Source organism: Tursiops truncatus, chromosome 1 (genome assembly GCF_011762595.2).
Source record: "Tursiops truncatus isolate mTurTru1 chromosome 1, mTurTru1.mat.Y, whole genome shotgun sequence".
Lineage (NCBI taxonomy): Eukaryota > Metazoa > Chordata > Mammalia > Artiodactyla > Delphinidae > Tursiops > Tursiops truncatus.
This window is the reverse complement of record NC_047034.1, coordinates 40,434,511-40,458,852: the sequence shown is the minus strand read 5'-3', so window position 1 is coordinate 40,458,852 and position 24,342 is coordinate 40,434,511. Positions and strand designations below refer to the sequence as shown.

Sequence of the window (24,342 nt, the reverse complement as noted above, 5' to 3'; positions counted from 1 at the left end):
TGAACAGTCACCCTAGGAAATTCTTCTGCTTAAAATTCTTCTATGTAAAAGGTCTCTCTTGGGGGTAGTTGCTGTTTGTTTAAATAAAAGACAAAGTTGTATGTCAAATTTATCTCTACCGTAAAATTTCCAGGATTTCTCAACCTTGGCACAATTGACATTTTGGACCAGGTAATTCTCTGCTGTGGGGACTGTCCTGCGCATTGCAGGATGTTTAACAACATCCCTGGGGGACTTCCCTGGTGGTCCAGTGGCTAAGACTCCATGCTCCCAATGCAGGAGGCCCGGGTTCGATCCCTGGTTGGGGACCTAGATCCCACATGCCGCAACTAAAAGAAAGATCCTGCATGCCACAACTAAGATCTGGTGCAGCCAAAATAAATAAATATATTTTTTAAAAAGTCTTTAAAATAAAACAAAAACAACATCACCGGACACTAGATACCAGTAGCATCCTACAGTTTTAACAACCAAAATTTTAAAAATAATAGCTCCAGACATTGCCAAATGTCCCTTAGAGGGAAGAATCCTACCCTCAAAAGGGATTTCCTTATGAAATCTGACCTGAGTCCAGCGTGTTGCATGTGCTTCACCATCTTTGGAATGACCTCCAGGGCAGGCTTGGCCCATACCGGACCCCGCCCTCCTCACCACCTTCCAGCTGCAGAAGGGGCTGAAGCCAGTTCATACCGTCACTCCCCTTTAATAGCTTTCTTTCCCATTCTCCACCCCTCCACCTAATGCACCCCATTTCTGCCACATCTCTTGGATGCTCCTGCTGCCCAGCCCCCTCACAGGCCAGCAGAGACAAGGGGTGCTGACGAGGCTCCCAGGAGAGGGCACGTGTGGAAGAATTCTCCTTTTGTGAAAACAGGAAGTTTATTTTGGCGCTTATTCTGAAGTACACATGGTCATGGCAGAAAACTTGGCAAGTACAGAGCAATATAAAGAAGCAATAAAGGTCACTCGTAATTCCTCTGCCCCCACAGCATCCGTGTTGACACCTAGGAGGTGTCCCCCCTCAGCGACTATTACCTCCCTGGCTGGTGTGTGGGCAGGATACCCAGGTGGGTAGAACAGTGGACCAAGGGCAATAAAGGGCATTCAGCGTTCCAGGTTAAACGTCTGCTTTATTCAGATCCGGTGACCAGAGGCCCCAGCAGCCTGTTTTGCAGGAGGGTTTGCATCTGAGTGTCTCCCTGCCTCACCCTCCCAAGAACGGTCTCCTGCAGATCAGAACTCGTCCTTTATGTCGAAATGGGGCTGGTCTTCAGGCTTGAAGTCCAGGTTGGGGCTGCCGTCCTCGTTGAGGATTCTTCGGGCTGTGTAGCCAACGATAGGATATTTGGCTTTGTACACTTTGGTGAAGACATCATCCAGGGATTCCAGCTCCTCGGATGTGAGGCCCGTCTTGGGGAGAAAAGCCCAAGAAATACAGGGGTAGGAATGAGTGACTCGTGCTTGCCACCGGCTTCTCGCCAGCCCCTACCCCGACTTTACTCGCCCCACGCCCCCTAACGCGAGGGAAAAAGTGTTTCAGAGAACAAATCGTGGACAATTTTTTCGAGACAGCCCTGTGTGTGCGTGTGTGTTGCGGAGGTTACGTGTGGGGGGGTGCAATGGCTGCACCGTGTTTGTGGTCTGACTGATGTAGGAATTAGACTCCAGAGAACCCCCAGCCTGGTCGGCGTCGGGGGGCGCTCTGCGGTCTGCAACCACCTCCTCCTGCGCGATTAAGCCCCCTGCCCTCTACACTCCTCCCCTTACAGATTTACACACCCTTCCCCCTCTCTGTAGTTTCTTGATTTGTTTCTGTAACGTTGCAGCTTAAGAGTGTGACTCACCTGAGCACAACAGGGGGTGAATGCCAGCCTTTCTGTTGGGATTACTTAGACCCCGAAATGGTTTTTGTTAATGCTATTTTCTCCTTCACAGAAATATGAGCACGGCGGAGACTCTGCTCTCCCACCCTGTTCCTCCCCTGAGCTACCGGTAGTGGCCTGGAAAGCGGGTCTCAGAGACTAACAGCAAAGCTACCAGAGGCTGGGGGGTGGCAGGTGCAGACTGTCAGGGGGATGGGGCAGCCAGGGCAGCCTGGAGCCAAACTCTGAAGATCAACTGAGTTTGATCTCAAGTTCACAAGAGTTCACACTTGACTCTGCAGGCAGTGGGGAGCCCCGGAACGTTTTTGAGCAGGAGGGGCACAGGCAGATACCTACTTTAAGAAAACAACTGGCTACCTCTGGAACAGTAAACAGACTAGTTAGGAAGCTTTGCTATTGCCCAGAGGTGGGGCGTGGGGAAGAAAAAAGGCCATGGCCAAGGAGGTGGGACACTTTGACAGAGGCTCATTATCTGGCTCACAGTGTCGTGGGTGAGGTCTGCAGGATCCAGGGACATCTTGGCCACCCCTCTGGTGGAGTCCTTCCCGGTCAAGGCGTTGTAGGGGGCTCCTCGTCCGTAAAACTCTGTAGTGGGGAGGAAGGAAGAAGATGTGAGTGCATGTGCACAGAGCAGCCAGGAGCCTGTACACGGCACGGGGCGGGGCTTCTGAGACCCCACCCCACCCAATCCTGCAAAGGCTCTGCTGAGGAGAGGGACATCAGTGAGGATGGGAAGTCCAATAAGCCGCCCCCAGCCTTCCCACTGGATTCCGCTAATTCAGAATATGGAATAAGTCACACATGCTGCGCTGAGAGGTGATTTTTTTTTTTTTTAATACAGAATGAAAATAATCCCTTAAAAATATTTAAAATGTAAACAAGAGGGACTTCCTACTGGTGGTGCAGTAGGTAAGACTCCACGCTCCCAATGCAGGGGGCCCAGGTTCCATCCCTGGTCAGAGAACTAGATCCCACATGCATGTTGCAACTAAGAGTTCACATGCCGCAGGCGAGCCACAACTAAGGAGCCTGCCGGCCGCAACGAAGACCCAGTGCAACCAAATAAATAAATATTTTAAAAAAATGTAAACAAGAAAAGTGTTCTGTCTTCCTAAATGTTCATGGAAGCCAAGTCTACTTTCATACATCTTTTGTTTGGTATCAGATAAACCATGAACCATTACAAGACTACTTCCACGATATCAGTTGTAGTTTCCATTACGGAAAACATGAGATGGCACTAAAACGTTCTATAATGTTCTAGGATCACGACTCTTTGCTAAGTAATACTTTTCCTCTCACTGCTTTATCTAGGGTAAATCATCCAGTTTGACTTTGATTCAATAGGCAACAGGCAGCCATGGAAGGCTTTTGAGCAGAGCATGACATCATTAGAAAAATACTGTTGAAGTACCTCACTGACAAAGATTGTGAACTCATTCTGGGGCGGGGGGAAGGACCTGCCCAGCATTCCCTCCCTTCCCTCACACCTCCAGCACCCACTCAGGCTGCCACGCTCCCCAGAGGTAAGGATTCATAAAGCCAAGCCACTTACCCTTTCCAGAAGTGACATCGAACACCACCCCTTTGACTGCCATGTAGATGGGCTGATCTTCCTAGGAAGCAGGAGAGAAGCTGTGAGGAGACAAAGAGCCCAGCTCCGCCAGTTCAAGTGAGTAAAATCTCTTCCCATCACAGCCGGTGCAGAGGGTGGCGGGTGAAGTTACAAGCCGGTCCTCAGGGAGCTCGCCCCACCTGCGCAATGTCATGCCCACTCACAAAAACCTGGAAAAGTCACGAAGCATCATGACAAGCCTATGGCAATACCGTTCCCAGGAACTGAAGCAGCTCCGTACAGATAAAAACTCAAAAGAATATTAAATGAATTACTTAAATCAGTCCATGGGACTTCCCCGGCGGTCCAGTGATTAAGACTCCACGCTCCCAATGCAGGGGGCATGGGTTCGATCCCTGTCTGGGGAACTAAGATCCCGCATGCCGCGTGGCATGGCCAGGAAGAAAAAAAAATTAAATCAATCCAAATTTCATCTTCATCAATGTACATACATGGAGGTAATCAGTGTAAATGATTTATTTTATATCAATATTTTGCTTCCTACAGGTAATATTAGTTCATACAAACATTTTCATGTATTGAAATAACCAAAACAGCTGTCACTTAAACAGTTCTATTTTATTTTAGTGATACTGTGTACCTGTTTGTGTAGCTATTCTATTTTGGATCATTTCCAATTCCTGAGAACTATAAACGGCTGCATTACGAATATCTTTCTACAAGGTACTTTCTAATTTGTTATCTCCTTGAGGCCTATTTCAATATATTGAATATAAGTAGATGAACAACAAAATCACTCTTTATATTTTACCAGTTCGTCCTTCAAAAAGCCATTTAGGGTGCTAGAAATATACAAGCAATACTGTTTCCTTGCAGTTCCTTGGCTCTTACACTTTATTTTTTCCTATATTCCTGGGTATACAAAAGGAAAGATAGAAAAAAATGTAATTCCCAAGCGACAGATAAGGACTCTGGAGGAATTTTAAGTTAAAATCAGAAGAGGCCTTGAAGATAATCTGTCTAACAGCTTCGTTTTACAAATGCACCTTCATCATCCAGGCCTGGGGAGATTATGAGACCTACCCAGAGTCACAGAGCAAATCAGAGGGAAAGCAGTTTCTGGAATCTGGAGCCCAGGAATCCAAAGCTCAGTCCCCTCTCTGGCCTGCCCCACCAGGGGGCACACAGCACGAGGACAGTGCACTTGCCTGGGACCAGGAGAGGGTGGGTGTCCTGGGAAATTCATTCAAAAGACCCAGGGCCATGAAGAAAGACACAGGGAGTGAGTGGGTTGGAGGTACCCAAATGTTAGGGAACCAGGGGAGTCACCCGCATCAGTGAGGCAGGGCCTTTATCTTTCCTCTGGGTTTTGGGCTTGCTTGGCCATCTGGCCTTCCTCCCTACCTGTGGCCAAGCAGGGCCAGGAGAGAGTGCCACGTGAGCTACCATGACAAAGGGATACCAGAGCAGTGCGGCAGAGGAAGGAGGGCCTCTTCCACACCTGGGAGAGCCCTGGAGCCTGGGTGCAGGCAGGAAGGCGGGAACTCCTGGGCCTCCAGCACCCTCAGACCCTGCAACAGAGGCTGGGGACAGAGCAGAAGTTCCTCACCGGTGACTCTTCTTGAAAAGGAGAGAAACGACTACAGACGTTTTCTTCTGCAGAAATACCTGGGCCCTCCAGTGGTCTAAGGCCATGTTTTTCTAACTGCAGTTGGCATTGGTAACATTAGTGGGTCATGGAATCAATTTAGTGATTTATCAATAGGCTTAAAAACAATGAAATAGGAAAAACAAAGTTCAAAATAGAGCAGAAACTAGAGAACATTAGAGTGCTTCACACATAGTAAGAATGAGCATAGTTTCACGGCACTTTTGTTTCAGTTGTGTGTGTGTGTGCACCAGGGTAGGATGCAAAATACATTTAACACAGCCAAAACGTCTGCAAGCCGTCATTTTATTGTATAATTAGAGAGGGTGGTTTCACCTCTTTACTCACCTGCCTCTATCCAACAGCCTTCACTGTCTGTATATTCTTTATTGTCTGTCCAGAATGATTCTTTCAGAAGAAGTACAAGTCCTACTCTTCACTACTTTTTTTTTTTTTTTTTTTTTTTGCCATACGCGGGCCTCTCACTGTTGTGGCCTCTCCCACTGCAGAGCACAGGCTCCGGACGCGCAGGCTCAGCAGCCCTGGCTCACGGGCCCAGCCGCTCCGTGGCATGTGGGATCTTCCCGGACCGGGGCACGACCCCGTATCCCCTGCATCGGCAGGCGGACTCTCAACCACTGCGCCACCAGGGAAGCCCTACTCTTCACTATTAAGTTTTAGAAAAGCAGAAAACAAATGTCACCCCATCCCCCCTTAGTACAGATTCCAGGGAGAGCTGGTGAGTGAGCACAGACAAATTCCATTTACAAAGAATAACCCTAAAGCCTAGAGGGGCCTTGGGTAAGCTCAGGGTCCAGGGTTGCCCTAAATAAACTCAGAAGGTAAACAACATTTCTGGTCACGCTTGCCCTCTGATACCTTCTTCTTAGCTGAACCAATATACCCCCGAAAAGGTCACTGCCTGGAGTGATGGAAAGGGAGGCTCTTGGGGGTTCATTTCATTTGTACAAACTGGAGAAAGCACAGCCTGGTCCACCTCTTTTACTCACTAGCTGTGTAACCTTGGGCAAGTTACTCAACCGCCCTATGGCTCCTTCCTCACCTGATAAATGAGATGATGCTAATAGCTCCTTCCTCACGGGTCATCATTAAATGATTTAATGCTTTAAAGTGGTTAGGACGGTGCTTGGCAGAGTTGGTGCTATATTAAGTGTTTGTTAAATACAGACGTCTGGTCCCAGGCCCGGAAGTCATGCTGGGGGTATGGGGGCAGGCGGCCCTCCCCTCCCTGCATTTGGTATCCTACGGTGCAAGTAAGGCAGAAAACATATTTTCTGAGGATAGCAAAAGTCAGTTTTGCCCTTGGAGGGTGGAGGATGACATTTGCTCGGGACCAAAGAGAACCCTCGAAGTCACCCCAGCCGCCCTACCCCAAAGCTAACTGCTTCATGACATCTGCTTTCCTTAATAAACCAATCCTCCCCCGCCTTTTTCCTCCATCGCTAAGGCAGGGGAAAATAACATTCACGTGCCAGTGACTCGTCTCCGTTGGGGAAAATTCTGCAGATTCCAGCGTCTGACATACAGGTTAGAATGCCAGCAGCAAAGAAGGGATATATACACCTCTCCTCGCCAGTCCTGCCACACATTTATTTCCCGAGGGAGAACGATGACCAAACTCACGAATGGCTTGTGATTTATGCTGTTTTTCTATTCTAAAAGCTCGATGTGAGGGTAAGTCATACAAGAATATTATTTTGCTCATGTTGCCTGGGCTGGGCCCTCAGCCACTCATGCTGGTTACTAGAGGCTTATAATTCAGGACAATTAATATATTTCAGGTGTGATCAAAGGGAGGGCAGAGAAATTCATATTTACTGAGATTCCACTGTGCTAGGTTCTCTCCATATGTTATACATGTTTACTTATACTAACGGATGTCACTTAGGTCAATTTTTACAATGACCTTCTGAAAAAGGTATTACTATACCTGTTTTGTAGATGGAGAAACAGGCTTAGAGTTTAAATAACTTGCCAACAGTTTCTCTGCTGGTAAATAAATAGCCAGAATTCAGACTCACACCTGTTTGATTCTAAAGCCCTTCCCGCGACATTCGTCCTTGTCGAAAACTTGAACGCCAGTCTTTGACCTATATAATTTGTAAACAGTGAAGCCCTGCTAAAAGAACCGCTGATGTGACATGGCGAAAGCTGCCAATGAAAACATGTGATCAATCTCTCTAGTTATAAGGGCAGCTGAAGAAATCAGGGTCCACAGGAAGGCCCTCTGGACACATGTGACCTTTCTCAACCTACGTTCATTTTTGTTCAACATGCTTACTCTGTGATCTGTGTGTTATCTACAGGAAAGGTCCCTGAAATGACCTCCTCTTTGCAAGCCTTACTAGGATTACTGGGAGAATGGGCTTTGAAGAGGCACCGGGGAGGCCGGATTTCAGCAGGTATTCCAAGAGGACTAATTCATGCCGGAAGCACACGTGTAGCTATCTTCACACTCCCACGTGGGAATGATTCAGGGAGCCACACTGTGGATCACTCTGACAACCTAAACTGCCCGAAAGGGATAAAGGAGCACAGGGCCTCGTGCAGTAGATCCAGAACACAGTAGGTTCGGTGAAAGACACCAGCAGCCGGGACCCCTGTCTTTCGTGATTTCCAATCTGAAGCGTCCCCTGAAGATACTAGGCAGCTTCCTGTCGGGGTGCGCGAGCTCTCACCACAAACCAGGCAGCAGAATGTGGAACAGGTGGGTCTGCCTTGGCTCTCGTCCAAAAGGATTATAACAGAAATGAGAATTCATAGCTAGTTGTTTCAGAACGACTTGTTATACAAGGTCCACAATCCCATAGCAGAAACCCTTGGGGGTCAGATGTGTTTTAGAATTCAGAGTTTGTCAGATTTTAGAAAGGTGTTATGGGGCACATGCCAGAACACCTACCGGGGTCTGACGCAGCACCGCATCGTCATCTCTATCAATATTTCCACAGTAAAGCATAAACATGGATATTCACACTAAGTAGGATAAATAAAGACTATAAATAGACTCATGTAGCTCCAACAAGGTTCCATCACCAAAGGAGTTCAGATCAGGCAGGGTTTTGCTGTCAAATGACGTAAAAAAGAAAAAACCTTCTGGGACTTCCCTGGCGGTCCAGTGATTAAGAATCTGTGCTCCCAATGCAGGGGGCACGGGTTCGATCCCTTGTTGGGGAACTAAGAACCGGCCTGATGCACAGCGGCGCGGCCAAAAACAAAAAACCTTCTGCTTTTCAGAGCTTATCTGATTTCTGAATTGCATTAAGAGGATTATGGGCCTGTTATAGTGCCTCTTGTTTGTATCTTTAATAGTAAGCTAATAAAAATAATAGCAGCTAAGATTGATTAAGCCTTACTATGCTAAGACTACACTAGGCCTACTACGCTATGCACTTTGCATATCGCCATCTCATTTAATCCTCACAAAACCCCTATGTAGAGTAGGAACTCTTATCCTGTAGCCATTATCACAGTCAGTTTTATGTGTCAATTTGGATAGGCAACAGTATCCAGTTATTCAGCACTTATCTAGGTATTGCTGTGGAGGTATTTTGTGGATGTGATTAATATCTACAATCAGTTGACTTTGTGTAAAGGAGATTATCCTGGATAATCTAGGTGAGCCATCAGTTGAAAGGCCTTAAGAACAGAATTCAGGTTTCCCCGAGGAAGAAGAAATTCCACCTGTGGGCTGCAGCATTGCTCCTGCCAAGGGTTTCCGGCCTGCCCTTCCTGACAGCCTGCCCTATGCATTTCAGACTTACCTAGCTAGTCTGCATGATCACATGAACCAATTCTTGCAATTAAAAACATACCCATATACATATTTTTTTCACTCGTTCTGTTTCTGGTGGAACCCTGACTGATAACAAGTACCACAGATGAAAATAGAAAATTGAGACTCCAAGAGGTTTAGCTATTTGCCCAAAGGGACTCAAACCCAGATATGATTCAAAGGCATAACGCTCTAACTATACTATTTGTATAATGTATTATACAAACGGTAACACTTCTGAGAGTGAAAGGTGGTGCTATTAATAATTATCCCAGGGCTTCCCTGGTGGCGCAGTGGTTAAGAGTCCGCCTGCCGATGTAGGGGACACAGGTTCATGCCCCGGTCCGGGAAGATCCCACATGCCGCGGAGCGGCTGGGCCCGTGAGCCATGGCCGCTGAGCCTGCGCGTCAGGAGCTTGTGCTCCGCAATGGGAGAGGCCACAACAGTGAGAGTCACGTGTACCGCAAAAAATAATAATAATTATCCCAGGACAATAGGCATAAACCAGAACCATCTAGGGCAAACCTCAGACATCCTCTGGGCGCCACACCCCAAACAATTCTTTCCTTAACCCGCTTCCATCTCAAGCCTCTCTCTCTCCTTCTGGCAGTTGAGTATCAATCAATAATATCAGCATAAAAAAGCCAAGGGTCTTTTCTCAGTCCTCATCCTGAACCCTGGGCATGGCTGCTGCATGCAGTCTCCACTAGGAATTCTCTCTTCCCTTGGACTCTGTGCTGGGGGTCCCCAAGATTACCCCCCCCATTTGGAGATTCACGAGTACTCATGGAACTTAGCATATAATTGTACTCAGAGCTACGTTTTATTACAGTGATGTAGTAAGGGTCATAGGGGAAAGGACACAGGTAGAGTCTAGAGGAATCTATCTACCTGTGGACTTCCTTACACTGTCTGCCTCCCATGAGGGGCCACACAGAGCACATTCTTTCCCTGGCAACAAAATGCAGCAACACGTGTGCAATGTTTTTGCCCAGGGAAGCCCATGAGAGACTCAGAGCCCAACGTTTTTACTGGGGACCGGCCATGCAGGCCCTCTCTGCCTAGCAGTGTTCAACATGAATGCACAGTTTCTACGAAGAGCCCAGACCGAGCCACCTTTATCTGTTAGGGAAATGCAGAACACCCTGGAAATCCAGACATCAGCCAAGGCCTTTCTAAGGACTGCGGGCCTGTTATGTTAACTCTTTTCTGCACAGGTTCCCTAACCCAGTACCATCTGGTTCCCTGCTGCTCCAGAAGATGGTGTCCCTTAACATCCAGTCACATGCCTGTCTCCCTCCTTCTGTGTTCTCGATGACTCAGGCTTCTAACCAACCTCTCTTTACAGCAATGCCCAAACTAGCACCACTGCCTAAGGGCCAGGTTTCTAAATCCCCCTGGAGAAACTAGTCCAGCTAAGGCTACTTAACTTGGGGGTTAGGGAGCCCACACCAGAGTGTTTTAACAAGAGAATAATAGGTTCCTTCCTTGTTCTACCACTAACTGGTGGCATGCCTCAGTTTCCTCACCTGTAAAAGCAGGAGGTTGATTCCTATCAACTCTGAAATGCTGTAATTCCCTGATTTCCCCACCAAACTGTTCCCCCCACCTCCTGATCCAATATCAGCTCCATGGCCCTTCCCATGTGCAGCATCCTGTTCCCACCCTCCAGGGCCATCGCACTGGGCCCCAACAACCCGAATGGTCAGATGGCTGTGAGGAATATCCTAGACACGTCCAGACTGCTGACCGATGTGGACTGAAGTGGGTGCGTCTGGGGTTGGGGGTCGTCTTTGTCTCTAACCTCCGATCTCTCCCCCTGCCCTCTCCCCCAGCTCTGGCTCAGCCTCAAGAGCACAGCCATTAAGAGCCAGTGTGAGGAGTCAGCTGCAGAGGGGCACGGTAAATGAGGAAGGCAAAGTGCAGGGAAAGTTTGGATCAACCATGGACCTGCCCCCATTCCCGCCTAACCCGGGGAGCAGGCCTTGCTTCCCTCTCTCCCTCTCCCCCCACTCCCCCCAGGAGCGGGCAGAAGTGTGTGCCCGCAGCTGATGCTTACATTGAAAACAAAAAAGTTCTGAGGTTCGTGTACAGACCACCAGCCAAAAGTCTCTAGGAAACAGCTCTCGGGAAGAGAGGGCGAAGCGCGGGGTGGGGTGCTCTGGCTGGGGAAGGCGGAAGCAGGGAGCCCCGAGTGCTGGGGACTCCCGCCTTGTCCCCAGGCGGCGATCCAGGCCTGGAGAGAGGAGCCCGGCAGGCTTCGCGCCCAGCTCGGAGACGGGGCTCCGGGAGGGGGCGCCCGCCGAGGCCCGCGCCTCTCCCCGAGGCCTCCCCTCGGCGCCGCGGCTTCCTGGGATCCCCGCCTCCCTCTCCGCGAGGCCGGACTCGGCCCGTTCCCTGGGCCGGCGCTTCCCCGCTCACCTCCTCCCCGCCGTAGCGGGCCAGCTCCTCCTCCGTGAAGAGCCGCACCGGAGGACCCCGCTCGGCAGGGCGCGGCGCCTGCCCGGCCCCGGCTGCGAGGAGCCCCGCGGCCAGCGCCAGGACCAGGGCCAGCGCGGCCAGCCACCGCAGCCGCCGCCCGGGCGCGGGGCCTGTCATGGTGAGCCCACCGAATCGGGCCTGGGGCGGCCTGGGCGGCGGGGCCCGCGCGTGCGCGCGCCCCGCGGCCCCGGAACCCCACCCCGCGCGCGCCCGCCCGGCGCCCGGAGGCCCCGGAGCCGGGAGCCAGGAGCCGGACTCCGCGCCTTCCACGCGCTGCGGGACGTGCTCGGCCGCTGGGACGCCGAAGCCGGAAACTTGGAGCTAGGATTCTGGGGGCTCCCGACTCCGGACTGCGCACCGAAAGTTGCGCCAAACAGTGGCGTCTGTTACAGCAGTTCCTTGATTAGGTACAGAGTTGACACAGCCAACATTCCAGCACCTAGGAAGAGAGATTTACAACCTAGGACCCCAACTTTATTAATTCACTTTTACTTTTGGCTGATTTTTTTTTCTTCCCAGTTGTGTTTAAATTTCGAGTCCCCAAAGGATTTTTGCAGAGGGTAGGGCACAAGACATGCACTGAAATAATTATAGCTAACATTTGTGCAAGGATTTCTTCACTGATTTATTCAGCAAATACTTTTTGAGGGCCTCCATGTACCAGGTCACTGGAGGCACATCGCTGAACAAGACAGATCCACGCCCCATGGAGCTTACATTCTATGGGCGAAATAGACAAACACGATACATAAGTAGTATGTTAGATAGTGAGGAATGCTAGGGAGAAAAATAAAGTGGGCAAAGGGATAGGGAGCATTGGGAGTTGCAATTTTAAATAGGCTGACCAGGGAAGGCCCCAATGAGAAGGCAGTATTTGTATGAACATCTACAGGAGGTGAGGGAGGTAACCTGGGGGAGGACAATCCCTGCAAAGGGAAAACTGCTTAAATGCTGAGGAAGGATAGTGCCCGGCTTGTTGGAGGAACAGCGAGGAGGGAAGAGGGGTAGGAGGGGAAGTCAAGGACTGAAGCAGGGAGCTACTGTTATAATCCAGGTGAGAGATGAAGATGGTTTGGCCCCAGGTGGTAGCAAGGGACGTGGTGAGAAGTGGGTGGATCACGGATTTGTTCTGAAGGTGTAGCTGGCAGGATTTGCTGACAGACAAGACATGGGGTCTGAGAGACAGAGAGGAACCAAGGATGACCCTGAGGGTTTTGGCCTGGGCACCTGGAAGGATGGGGTTGCCACTTACTGAGATAAGGAGAGATGGTAGGAGCAGGTCTTGGGGAAGATCAAGATCAGGCTTGTTCAGTTTGAGAACACTTAGATAGCCAAGTGGAAGGATCAGGTAGACAGTTGGCTATATGAGTCTGGAATTGGAGGAAGAGTTCCAGGCTAGAGATATAAATTTTGGAATCCTTGGCATATAGGTTTCATTTAAAGCCACAGAATGGATGAGATTGTCAAGGAGCGGCACATGGATCGGAAGGAGGGAGGACCAAGGACTGAGTTCTTGGGGTTTGCCAAGATTTTGTGGTTGGGAGAACCGGCCACCAAAGATAGGCTTGCTGTGTGCCAAGCACTTTTACGTGTATTATCTCATTTAATCCTCACTGTAGCTCTAGGAAGTAAGAAATATTATCACCCATTTTACAGATGATGAAGCTGAAGTACACAGACCTTAGGTGCCTTGCTCAAGGTCACACAGTAGGTGGCAGAGCCAAGACTCTGAGCACAGGCCCTGTGTCCCAGAGCCCCTGACCGCCAGGCTACACCTCCTCTCAGTGACTGCACCTTCTCATCCATGTACTTCAACAGAATGGGCTTCTAGTGCAGAGCAGCCTAAACAGGGTCTGTCCACAAATCATCTGAATCTTAATTTCCACATCAGTAACGTACCAGCCTGCCTCCTGGATAGGGCTGTGTCAAAAGTAAAAATGGTATGGATGTGAAAAGCTGTGTAAGCTGTGCCGTATCCACATTACACCACGTCACAGGGTCTCCAGGTTAGAAGAGGCTCTTCTAAACCCTTAGAATATCACCCTCTTCCTGAGGCATCCTGTTCCTTGGCATACGGGGTGCTGCTTCTCTGCTTGAGCCCTTTCTCTCCCTGCAGCTGGATTTGTTAGGAACTGCTCTGAGCCAAAAGAAACTCCCTATAATTTCTACTGATCAGATCTAGCTTCCTCGTCCCTGAGACACTGAGTGTGAGTCTATAATTTAATAGCGTGCTCATATGCCCTTGGATTTCTCCAGGCATCCCCCTGATTGCCCTTCCCTACTTGAACCCAGCTTCATTTTTCCAAATGAATCAGTAAGTTATCTGCAAGGAAAACAGAAACTAATCTAAGTAAAACAGAATGGCTGTAATGCAGGGAGTTGGTTACATAGGTGATGCAAGAGGCTGAGAAGCAACCCCAAGGGAGCCCAGAGATTAGCAAAGCAGGAAGATTGGCAACATCCTGGTGTTTTTAGAGTTTAGGAGCCTGGGTCACCTAACCGAAGCTACAACCACCAAAAAACCTTTGCACCAGGGGCTAGAGCTATGGAAGGGAAGCTGCCAGAGGCAGAGAGCAAGGGAAGGAAAAACCTTGGCTTCCCCCTTGCGCAGATCCCCTCCAGTCTCCGAGCAGTGCTTCGACTGAACCCAGTGGAAACCCAGCCTTCAGGGCCAGCCCCGGTAACCGAGAGCTGAGCAGGAGAGGTGAGAATGGGATCTGAGAGCAAACAAGCCCAGGATCAGCACAACCCAGTCTCCAGGATCTGGCCTCTGCCTGCCCCTCTGACTCTGTCTCCTAAGTGCCCCTCCATCGGTCCCCTCCAGCCACATTGCCTTCTGCTTGGGTCCCAGCCTGGGCCTCTGTACTGTACCGGTGCCCTCTTCCTGGGGTGCAGGTCATCATGACCCACTTGTCACTCAGGTCTCAACTCACAAGTAACTACCATCTTGAGGCCTCTCTTGACTCCCCACAATCAGCACCTCCCTCCACAGCTGCCGTATCACGTGCTATCACGTGGTCCCTTTTCCTTTCTTTAGCGCTCTTGTCACTATGTGAAATTATTTTGTTCGTTTATTTACTAAACTACTCGTTGAGTACCAGTAACTGCCAGGCGCTGTTGGAGGCACTGGGATACAGCAATGAACAAGACACATAAGCACCCTGCCTTCGCGGACCTTATATTCTAGTGCAGGGAGACTGAAAATGAAAGTCAGAAGGTGGTACACGCTGGGGAGAAATATAAAGCAGTGTAGGGGCACGAGCTGGCAATGGAGTTTGCAGGGTGCTTCAGAGGAGGCATTGCTGATAAGGTGATGTTGCGAGAAAGACCTGTAGATGGTGAGGAAGTGAGTGGCCTACAGCTTCATCACTGCAATCTCTGCTTCTGTCATCACAGGGCATTCACCCTGTGTGTCTACCTTCCTATCGTCTTCCATCTTCCTGTAAATTCACAGGTTATAACAGACGAAGGGATCACCTTGCTTAGTGTGATCTCAACTAATGACATCCGCCACAATTCTATTTCCAAGGAAGGTCACATTCTGAGGTACCAGGGGTTGGGACTTCAACATATCTTTTTGGGGAACGCAATTCAACCCATAACGGGAATCCTTAGGATGTAGATGGTAATTCAAGCCATGAGACTAGAGGAGACCACTTTATTAGTCCCTAGGGAGTGAGTAGAAAGATCAGAGACCTAGCTTGAGGAAGGCGACCCTGTAGAGTTGAGGGGATGAGGAGAAACCAGCAAAGGAGACTGGAGAAGGAGCAGCAAGTGACGTGGGAAGCAAAGTGGGAGCGTGTGGTGTCCTGAAGCCAGGGGAGGAAAGTGTACAAGGAAGAGGGAGGATGACCTGAGTCCAGTACTGCTGATAGATCGAGAGGAGGATAGGCAAATGGCCATCTGATTTGACAACGCAGAGGTCATTTGTAACCTTAATAAGCACCGTTTCAGTGGAGTGGAGAACATAAAAGCCTGATTGGTGTGTGCTCATGTGGAAATGGGAGGAAAGGACTTGGGGACAGCAAGTACAGAAAATTCTATTAACGTGTTCAATGTCTGTTTCTTGACTCTAGCATGGAAGAGTCACAAGAGCAAGGACCTTGGAGTACCCTATTCATGTCTATATCCCAGCGCCTGGCACACTGTATTTGTTAAACCATGTCAGATATTGTATTTGTCAGTATCTCCTTCAAATGTGGGAGCCCATAATTTTCCAGTTTGCTCATACCAACAAAGAGTAGAGAGAAATGATAGGGCTGGACTAGATTTCTCTGGTTCCTTCTAGTTCTAAATTTCTATGATTGTGTGACTTGTTCTATCAACCTCCCTTGTAGTAAAGCAGTAAGTAATTCAATAAGTTGTTTGTTGTTGTTTATTTGTTTGGGTAAGCAACTGTTAACTGAAATGGATGCAATAAGTGTTCCATTCATAAATTTAACAAACATTTGCTGAATGCCTACAATGTGTTAGGTGCTATATATATTGTCCCATTTAATAGATGTGAGAGCAGAGGGTCTGGGCTGGGGTAGGGTGGTCAGAAGAGGTGGTGGAGGCCTCCCAGTACTAACACTCTGAAGGTCCAGGCTGCTCTGATGTGGTTGGTGCTACTATGGTTGCCACTGAGGAGGGAAGAGGCCCTGAGTGCAGGGGTTTGCAGAGTTGCAGCTGCCCGGAACACAGAGCAGCATTCACCAAGGCATAGGCAACCTCTATCTGCTTCACTACTAAGCAGCCCAGGGCAGCCACATAGAACAGCTGTTCAGGCAGCAGGAAGAGGGGATGATGTGGGTCCACCCTGCCACAGGGCAAACACCCAATTTTCCACCACAGTCAGGGCAGGAGGCTTTTGCTACTGTGAACAGCACCTTTGGGTTTCGCTGCAGGACCTGTTTTGGCTCAAATAAGGACCTGTGAAGCAGGGCAGGGTTTAGCAGTTGCATTCTAAGGTGAACAGAGGATGGCTCAGAGTATTACAAGACCTGTGGGAGAAGGGCAGAGCCAGGACAAGAATCTAGAGGTCCTGACTCCAAGTGTCTGCCCCAGGAATAATGGAAAGAACTTGGATTTTGTCATCTGTTTCTGGATTAAATAATCTTCACTTGTTTATGGCCTTCTCCCCATCCCTTCTGAAACAAGGTACCTCAGTTTCCTCACCTGTAAAACAGAGAGAAAAATGTATTCTTTACAGGGTTCCTCGCAGGATGAAAGGCATAATGGGCACGAACGTGCTTATAACTATGGTTATAACCTACAAGGCCAAGCTTCCTCTTTCAATTATAGATTAGGATCTCCTATCTGTCTGACTTGGCCCCCTTGTTCCACTTTCCACTCATTTTCGCCGTCCTTCCCCCTCCAATAAAGAGAGGAAGTAAAAGAAGAGGAAAGCACGTGCGTCTAACGTGCGGGTTAAGCCTGGCTCTGGGTAACTCAAAGGCTTCGCTACTCCGGGAATGCTGAGTGGGGCCCTCACGCCCAGAACTACATTTCCCAGCAACCCTTTCGCGGCTCCAGCGGCGGCGGGGGCGAGGCGCATGCGCCGAGTGCGCCCCGCCTTGTCTCGAAGCCGCTCCTGCGGACCGGTTTCGCCTCGGAGAGCCGGCAGGTCTCGGCGCTGCAGCCGCGGTGCTCGCCTAGCTGCTTCCCGGGGATCGCAGCGGGCTCAGGTTTGCCTTAGGTCCGGTCAGTGCCATGATCCGCCAGGAGCTCTCCACATCCTACCAAGAGGTACAAGGCAGGGGCGGGGGCGAAAGCAAATTTTCCTGTGAGGCAGAGCGGGTCCCGGGGGTCTGGGCGGCTGGGCTGTGGGGGGCGTCCGGGCGGGCAGAGCCCGCCTCCGAGTAGCGGTGAGTGCTTTGGAGGAGGGGTCCCCGCGTGCTGAGCTGCGGCGGAGCAGGAAGGAAGCGGGGCGCCGAGCCTCCTCCGGATGCTGCCTTTGCTTGGCAGAAGGATGGAGCCGGGGCCCCGGAGTCTCGACCCTTAACCATCAGGTGAATGATTAAAGCCTCGTCCGACCCAGGCAGCAGCGCGGTCCGCCGGGCGGACTCCCCCCCGCCCCCCACGCCGAGGTTCTTTGCAACAAGTGGAAACACCCGCGCCTTCCTCCCAGCTGGGCAGAGGCGCGGTGGGCATCAGCCCCCTCCACGCCCAAGGCCTCGTGGCCCCTGCAGCTGCTAACGATAGCGATAATTACAGCTCGTTTTGATGGCCAACCAACTTTGAAAATGTGCTTTCACCGACAGAGCTGCTTCTCGCCCCGTTCCGTTTCTCTCTCCACTTTCACCTCCTCCCACGACAGTAACTCTAACTTTCCAGTTCTTTGTCTCATTCTTGTCTGTGCTGCGCTGCAGGCTGCGGTTCCAGCCCTTCCCTCAGACCAGCTCCTCCTGCTGACTCTTACTGACACTAGTGAACTGCTCTCCTTCTCCTCCTCTAGGGTCCCAAACCTTGGTCATTTCTAGTTCTCTTCCCTCCCCTGTGTCCCTCACCGTGCTCCCCTCCCTTGGCAAGTTCAGGCAGTTCCATATCCTCAATCCTCAGGTTTGTGACCCCAAGTCTGCTCTAACCAACTCTCCCTTCGGTGTCTCCCATGCTGGGCCCTGCCTTGATCTCCGAGCATTCCTTTTTACATACACCTGATGCTGCCGTTGGTCTACCCAGAACAGTCCAAACTTCTTACAAGCTTTCACAGCCCTGCAGCCGTGTCTTCTGTTACCTTCGTCATCTCCTCACCCACCTAGGTTCTGGCGGCACTGGAAAGTCACCGATTAAAAACGTGCTCCTGCTATGCCTATGCTCACACCATTTCTTCTTCTTTAACCCCTTCTCAAACTCCTTTGGTTAAAATTCCCCCCATTGTGCAAGGAGGGATCTCAAATCTCACATGCTCCATAGGGTTCTCACTTCCCAGACGAGTCTGTCATCCTGCCAGTCCTTCTCATGTGAACTGCTGCTGTCTTGATCAATACTGATCAATACTGATGTACATTTCTCCCTTTGTAAATGATACTGTGTGGAGTATATAAAGCAGATGCCTTAGCCCCGTAGTAGAAGGGGAAGCCAAGTTGAAGACAGACGAGATTTGCCTGAGGCTTGCCATTTTGTAGTGTGGGATCTGGGCTAGAATCTGACTTTGGGACAAATTTCTGTATTTCTCCTACCATTTCCTTTGTCCCAAAGGAGCCTGATGGATTTTAACCAGTGCTGTGGTTTCTGTGGCCCCTAGATTCTGTACCCAAGGCAGTGGGGGAATCCTGGGAAATGAGTTGTGTCTTTCCTTGACTCTGAAAGTTTTCAGGTTTGTAGGGAATAGAGCGTAGTGGGTAGATACTAGGACTTTTAAGTCAAAAAACCCGCATTCCTATCCTGCCTCGCCTCTTGCCATTTGTGTGACTTTTGTCAAGTTACTTAACTTCTCTGAGCCTCAAGTTTCTTCGTCTGCAAAATGAAGGTAATGATAGTCCCTATCTCACAGGGCTCTGAGGGTTAGATGAGTTGGTCTGTGAAAGTGCTCAGCTCAGTGCCTGGCAGTCGTGACCCCTCAGTGAATGCTAGTTCTTATTAGCAGGGTGTGGGCAGCTCCTGCTTCTGGGGAGTTTTGGGGTCCTGGTTTACAGGACCATGTCCCTCACCATTCACACGCAACCTGCATTATCTCCTTACCTAGCAGGGCTCCTAAAATATTTATTAAAATATAGGCGGTTATCCTGCTTGCGGGGGTAAGGCCGAGGGTGGATTCAGTTTCCGTTGGTGGGAGACACTGGAAGGACCCCTCCTCTTACTTTCGTTAGTGGCCCGTTCTGAAGTCCCTGTCTCTCACCTTCTTCAGAAGAAGGAGGCCTCCTGAAGCTTTCTTGTGTGGGTCATTCTGAGAGTGGACCTAGCTCCGAGTTAGGTTTCTTTGCTGGGGGGAGATTTGGGTTTTGCAGGATGGGGCATTGGAGAATTTGGCCAGGGCCGGGCAAGGAGGTGGGTTTATTATGGCTGCAGGTAGTCAGCAGGGGAACTGGGCTAGGAGTGTGTTAGGGTTAGGCTGAACCTGTGCGAGGCTTGGATCAGAGAGCGCTGGGCCTTCCCAGGACTAACATCCTCCTTGCCCTTTGGCCAGCAAAAGGGAAAGAGCCCTGGGGACCTCTTGATCTGTGTTCCTTCCCACTGTGGGCCTGTGTTTCATGGTGTCATCTTTCACGTGTTGGTTTTCTTTTCTTTTGGGCTTTAGGGCTTTAAACTAGAGGCTTTACCTGATTCTAAAGGGGAGGAGCAATAAAGACGCAGACGTAGAGAATGGATTTGAGGACACGGGGAGGGGGAAGGGTAAGTTGGGGTGAAGTGAGAGAGGGGCATGGACATATATACACTACCAAATGTAAAATAGATAGCTCGTGGGAAGCAGCCACATAGCACAGGGAGATCAGCTCGGTGCTTTGTGACCACCTAGAGGGGTGGGATAGGGAGGGTGGGAGGGAGATGCAAGAGGGAGGAGATATGGGGATATATGTATACATATGGCTGATTCACTTTGTTATAAAGCAGAAATTAACACAACAATGTAAAGCAATTATACGCCAATAAAGATGTTAAAAATAAATAAAGGGCAGGAGCAGAGGCATGGAGAAGGAGATGGAAGAATATTAGATACGTAAGAGCTTTGTTTTAACTCAAGTTTCTTAGAGGTGAATTTTTAATGATGTCCTGCGACCTTAAGTGTTGACCCTGTGAGCCTAAGAAAATACTTGGGAAGTCTGTCCCCTCCCTCACCTCCCAATCCAGTGATAGGTCCTCCTCTAAACTCTGGTCTTGGTGTTTCTTGGTTTTCTCCTTAATGCTGTGGAACCTTGTTGGTTATCATTGTATCATCGTCGCCATTTGACAGGTGAAAACGCTGATGAAGTGAGGTGGAGGTTGCTTGCTATTAGGCTGCTAATTAGCACCTGTCTCTGGGTGGTCTGCCCTCCCCACTTTGTTCTGCCATTTGCAGCCTGAGTTGGTGGACTTTAGCTCTGACACCAACTTCTGTTCCCTCTGCTCCCTCAGCAGACTCTAAGCTTGCATTTCCTCCTTCTTTGGGAAGTGATTAAGAGCATGGGTTTTGGAACTAGACTAACTTGGATTTTGCTCTTTGCTCTGTGGCCATGGAAAGTATTGTGGGTTGAATTGTCTTCCTCAAAAAGGTATGTTGAAGTCCTAACCCCCAGCACCTCAGAAAGTGACCTTATTTGGAAATAGGGTCATTGCAGATGTATTTAGTTAAGACGCAGTCATGCTGAAGTAGAATGGGCCCTAACCCAGTACGAATGATGTGCTTATAAGAAGATTGACCATGTGGAGACACAGAGACTCCGTGTGAAGATGGAGGCAGAGATCGGAGATGGGATGCGTCTACAAGCAAGGAACACCAAGGGTTGCTGGCCATTATCTGGAGCTGGAAGAGAGGCATGGAAAAGGTTCTCCCTCACAGCCCTTGGAAGGAACCAACCTTGCCATCACCTTGATTTCAGCTTTCTAGTCTCCCTAACTGTGAGGGAATAAATTCCTGTTATTTTAAGCCACCCAGTTTGTGGTGCTTTGTTACCGCCGCCTGGGAAACTAACACACAGAAGTTATTTGAATTTTCTGAGCTTCAGTGTGCTAATCTGTAGAATTGGTATAACATACCCTATATCATGTGATTTCTTTCTTTGTTTGTTTGTTTTTTGATGACAGTTAAGTGAGAAACAGCTTCTGCTTTCTTATCCTAGTCCAGAAAAGCAAAGCTGATGTAGCTGACTTCCTTGCCCTCTTTGTTTCTCCCTTTAGCTGAGTGAGGAGCTGGATCAGGTGGTTGAGAACTCAGAGCAGGCGGACGAGCGGGAAAAGGAGGCGGTCAAAGTCCAGGGTCCAGGGATCTTACCAGGTAAGTGGGTTCAGCGCTGGGGGTGGAGGTGCCGGCAAACGGTGCTGAGCCACTGCCGCAGCCGGAGGCCCCAGTCCAGGCTCCTCGCCAGCTGGGGACCTGTGTCGGAGGCACAGCCCCTGCCTGGTGTCGGATCTCAAGTATTGCCCTCGTTTTAGAGCTATACATATTTAACCAGCCTTGGGACAGAGGATGTGTCCAAGCCGGCATCTGCTCTTTTCTGTCCTCTAGTTTGAGCCAGATCCTGAGGCCAGGCCATTGGATACAATGACAAGAACTTTGGGTCTCTGTTTTTTTGTTGCTTTTTCCCAGGGACGCTGTCAGCAGTTGAGCCTCTAATACCTGGGTCGCTTCCCAGGGCACTCTGGGCGATTATCTGATAGGCCTCATCCCCGGACATCAGGCCTGTCCAGTTTTGTCGCCCAACTGGGTGGTCCCATCAGTAAGGTGGCATCTTGTAGAGCCTTGCAGGAATGTTGGATACCGTCAACCACTTCTTCATCCCGGATACGCTCTGCTCCCTTCGCTTCCATGATGTGACACTTTACTTCTCAGGTCACTCCTTCCAGCCTCCTTTGCAGTTACCTACCAGCTCTTGGGTGTTAAATGTTTCTCAGAGGCCTCCTTCTCTCAGTCTCTGGCAGGTGACCTCACTCAGGCCCCCTCCCCTGCTTTAGTCACTGTTTGCTCACACGTGACTCCCGTGGTTATATCTCTGGCCCAGAGGTTACCTGTTCTCATATCCTGTGTATCCAGATTCCCAGATGGTGGCTCTGCCAGGATGTCCCAAAGGTCCCCTGAACTCCACACGTCCAGAATTGACCTCATGGCCTCCCCACTGCCAGCTTCGCCCTCTTCCAGTGTCTCCTGTTTCCAGGAATGGTACCATCACCACCCAGTTGAACCCGAAAGTCATTTATTTTTCCTTCCTTCCCTACTTCCCCTTCTTCACTGCTCCTCAGCCATGCTGGCCTTCTTTTACTTTGGGCCTCCTTCCCACCCCTGGGCCTCTTTGTAGTTTTATTCCTCTGCCTGGAATTCTCTTCCGTCTGTCACCTTGTTAATGCGTAATCACCCTTCAGCTCTCAGCTCATTCATTTTTTTCCCTGCGAAGCCTTCTCTGACCTCCTGGCTAGATCACCTCCCCCGTCACTCATAGCCTACACATTTCTCCCTTGCAGCTGTTGCTGATGGAATGGTATATGTGTTTGCCTGACTGTTTGATTAATGTCTGTGTGTTCTACTAGACCGTAAACTCCACCAGGGTGGAGACAGTCCCTTTTGCTCCCCATTCAGCCCTGGCCATGCAATAAGGATTCATTGAGTGAATGAGTGAGTGAGTGAGTGAATGAATGGAGTCCCAGCCTGACTCCAGCTTCTTGGATGGATTGAGGGAGGTGGGCTTCTGCTCCTCTGGATTCCCATATTTGTAGGGGAGGGGAACGGGATAGGAAATTCTGTGATTGTGCCTAAGCCTTAGAGAGGACTTTGTAGAAGGAAGGAGGCAGGAAGGGCAGCTCATGTTTACTGACTGCCAGGCTCTGTCATCCCCATTGCCCATTTAATTCTCATAACAGCCCTGGGAGGCGGTCATCCTCATGATTCCTGATGAGGCCCTGAGGCTCAGAGAGGCCAAGTGAAGTGTGGGAAGATCACATAGCTGGTCAACAGACAGACTGGATCAAGCTCTGTCTGACCCCAGACTCTTTCTACTGCACCCGTGATTTTTAAAAAATATCTTAAGCATCCTTCTATTAAAGCCCAGTGTGTCAAAGGTCGTAGCCTGACTACCCTCACTCTGACTCTAGGCATTGCCTCTGAAGCCCTCAGGTCCCAGGGAGAACTGTTCAGAAGCCCTGTATGTTAGTTTCTATTGTGTGTGTAACAGGTTACCACAAACTTAGTGACTTAAACAGCTCAGGTGTATTATCTGAGAGTCCTGGAGATCAGAAGTCCAAAATGGGTCTCACTGGGCTAAAATTAAGGTGTCGGCAGGCGAATTCCTATCTGGAGTCTCCATGAAAAAACCCATTTTAGTGCCTTTTCCAGCTTCTCGAGGCTGCCTGCCTTCCTTGGGTCATGTCTCTCCTTCCCTCTTCAGGTCTTTCTCACATCTCCTCGTTCTGCCTCCCTCTTCCATGTTTAAAGAGCCCTTGTGATTACATTGGGCCCATCCAGAGAATCCAGAATAGTTTCCCTGTTTTAAGGTCGGATGATTAGCAACTCTGATCCCATCTTTGCCGTGTAACTTGACATATTTATAGGCTCCAAGATTGAGGACGTGGACATCTCTCGTGGGCCTTTATTCTGCCTACTGCACCCTGCACTGCTCTCTTGCCCCCAGTCAGAAGAGAATAGATGGTGACAGCAGGAAGAGGAGGGAGGCCAGACTTGGAAAGATGAAGTTTCCTGTTGTGTTTCCTTTTATAGATAAATGCCAGGCAAATTAGGAAGTGGCCGTGATGACCTTCGACCTTGGCAGCCTCTCTTTTGCCTCAGGTTCCTGGGGCCTCAAGGCCTGAGATCAGTCAGGGCAGGCAGCCAGACCTCAGGCAGAGCAAATTTCGGGTAGTTCCTTTGGCTGGCAAAGAGCCTTCCCTGCTTTTGGGGAAACCCTCCTGGGCGCATCTCCTGTTTAGACTGCAGACAATCCAGTGCACAGAAGCCCCTTTGGCTCGTCTCAGTAGTGACTTGGCCCGAATTTGATGACCTGGTGTACAACTTTCAGAGCTCACTTCCTGCCTCTGAGTCCCCTAAGAATAATAAAAATAATGGTTAATGACAGCAGCCACCAATGATTAGGTGCTTTCCTCTACTAAGCCTGGGTAGGGCTTTTTCTATATACTTTATCCCATAATCTTCCCAGCCACCCTCTGAGGGAGGCGGTTAGTCCTAGTTTATAGACAGAAACCTGGGGCACAGAGAGGTTAAGTACTGTGCTCAGAGTTAAAGAGTAGCAGGGCTCAAATTGAACCCAGGGCTGTCTCTGAACGTGTTCTGACTCTGGCTCAGTTGTTCCTGGATGAGGTGCTTTCTTGTTCCAAAATCCTCCCCTTCCTTCACCAGAG

At 49.8% G+C, this 24,342-nt stretch overlaps 2 protein-coding genes across 3 annotated transcripts in view; one reads left to right on the top strand and one right to left on the bottom strand.

Moving 5' to 3' along the window:
• Positions 1-1,110: 1,110 nt before the first annotated feature.
• NENF (neudesin neurotrophic factor) lies at positions 1,111-11,643 on the bottom strand. Its single transcript, XM_004324396.4, has 4 exons — positions 11,323-11,643; positions 3,439-3,499; positions 2,365-2,468; positions 1,111-1,410 (listed from the first exon to the last, which is right to left on the bottom strand). Exons 1-4 carry the CDS (start codon positions 11,497-11,499, stop codon positions 1,234-1,236), a joined length of 519 nt encoding a protein of 172 aa, XP_004324444.2. The 5' UTR covers positions 11,500-11,643; the 3' UTR covers positions 1,111-1,233.
• A 5,303-nt stretch (positions 11,644-16,946) lies between these two features.
• Positions 16,947-24,342, top strand: part of PACC1 (proton activated chloride channel 1) — a 44,255-nt gene continuing 36,859 nt past the window's right edge. Inside the window, exons 1-2 of one of the 2 annotated variants that reach the window (XM_033853099.2) lie at positions 16,947-17,109; positions 21,178-21,274. In XM_033853099.2, the coding sequence (XP_033708990.1) occupies positions 17,074-17,109; positions 21,178-21,274 (133 nt within the window). In that variant the 5' untranslated portion in view covers positions 16,947-17,073. The remainder of the gene's footprint in view (positions 17,110-21,177; positions 21,275-24,342) is intronic. The other variant, XM_033853096.2, reaches the window with a different exon arrangement.

Coding starts and splice junctions, on each gene's coding strand:
- NENF (XM_004324396.4), bottom strand. CDS start 11,499: ATGACAGGCCCCGCGCCCGGGCGGCGGCTGCGGTGGCTGGCCGCGCTG. Junction 3,500..11,322: donor CCCGCTACGGCGGGGAGGAG/GTGAGCGGGGAA, acceptor CCTGCTTCCTAG/GAAGATCAGCCCATCTACAT. Junction 2,469..3,438: donor CGATGTCACTTCTGGAAAGG/GTAAGTGGCTTG, acceptor TCCCCACTACAG/AGTTTTACGGACGAGGAGCC.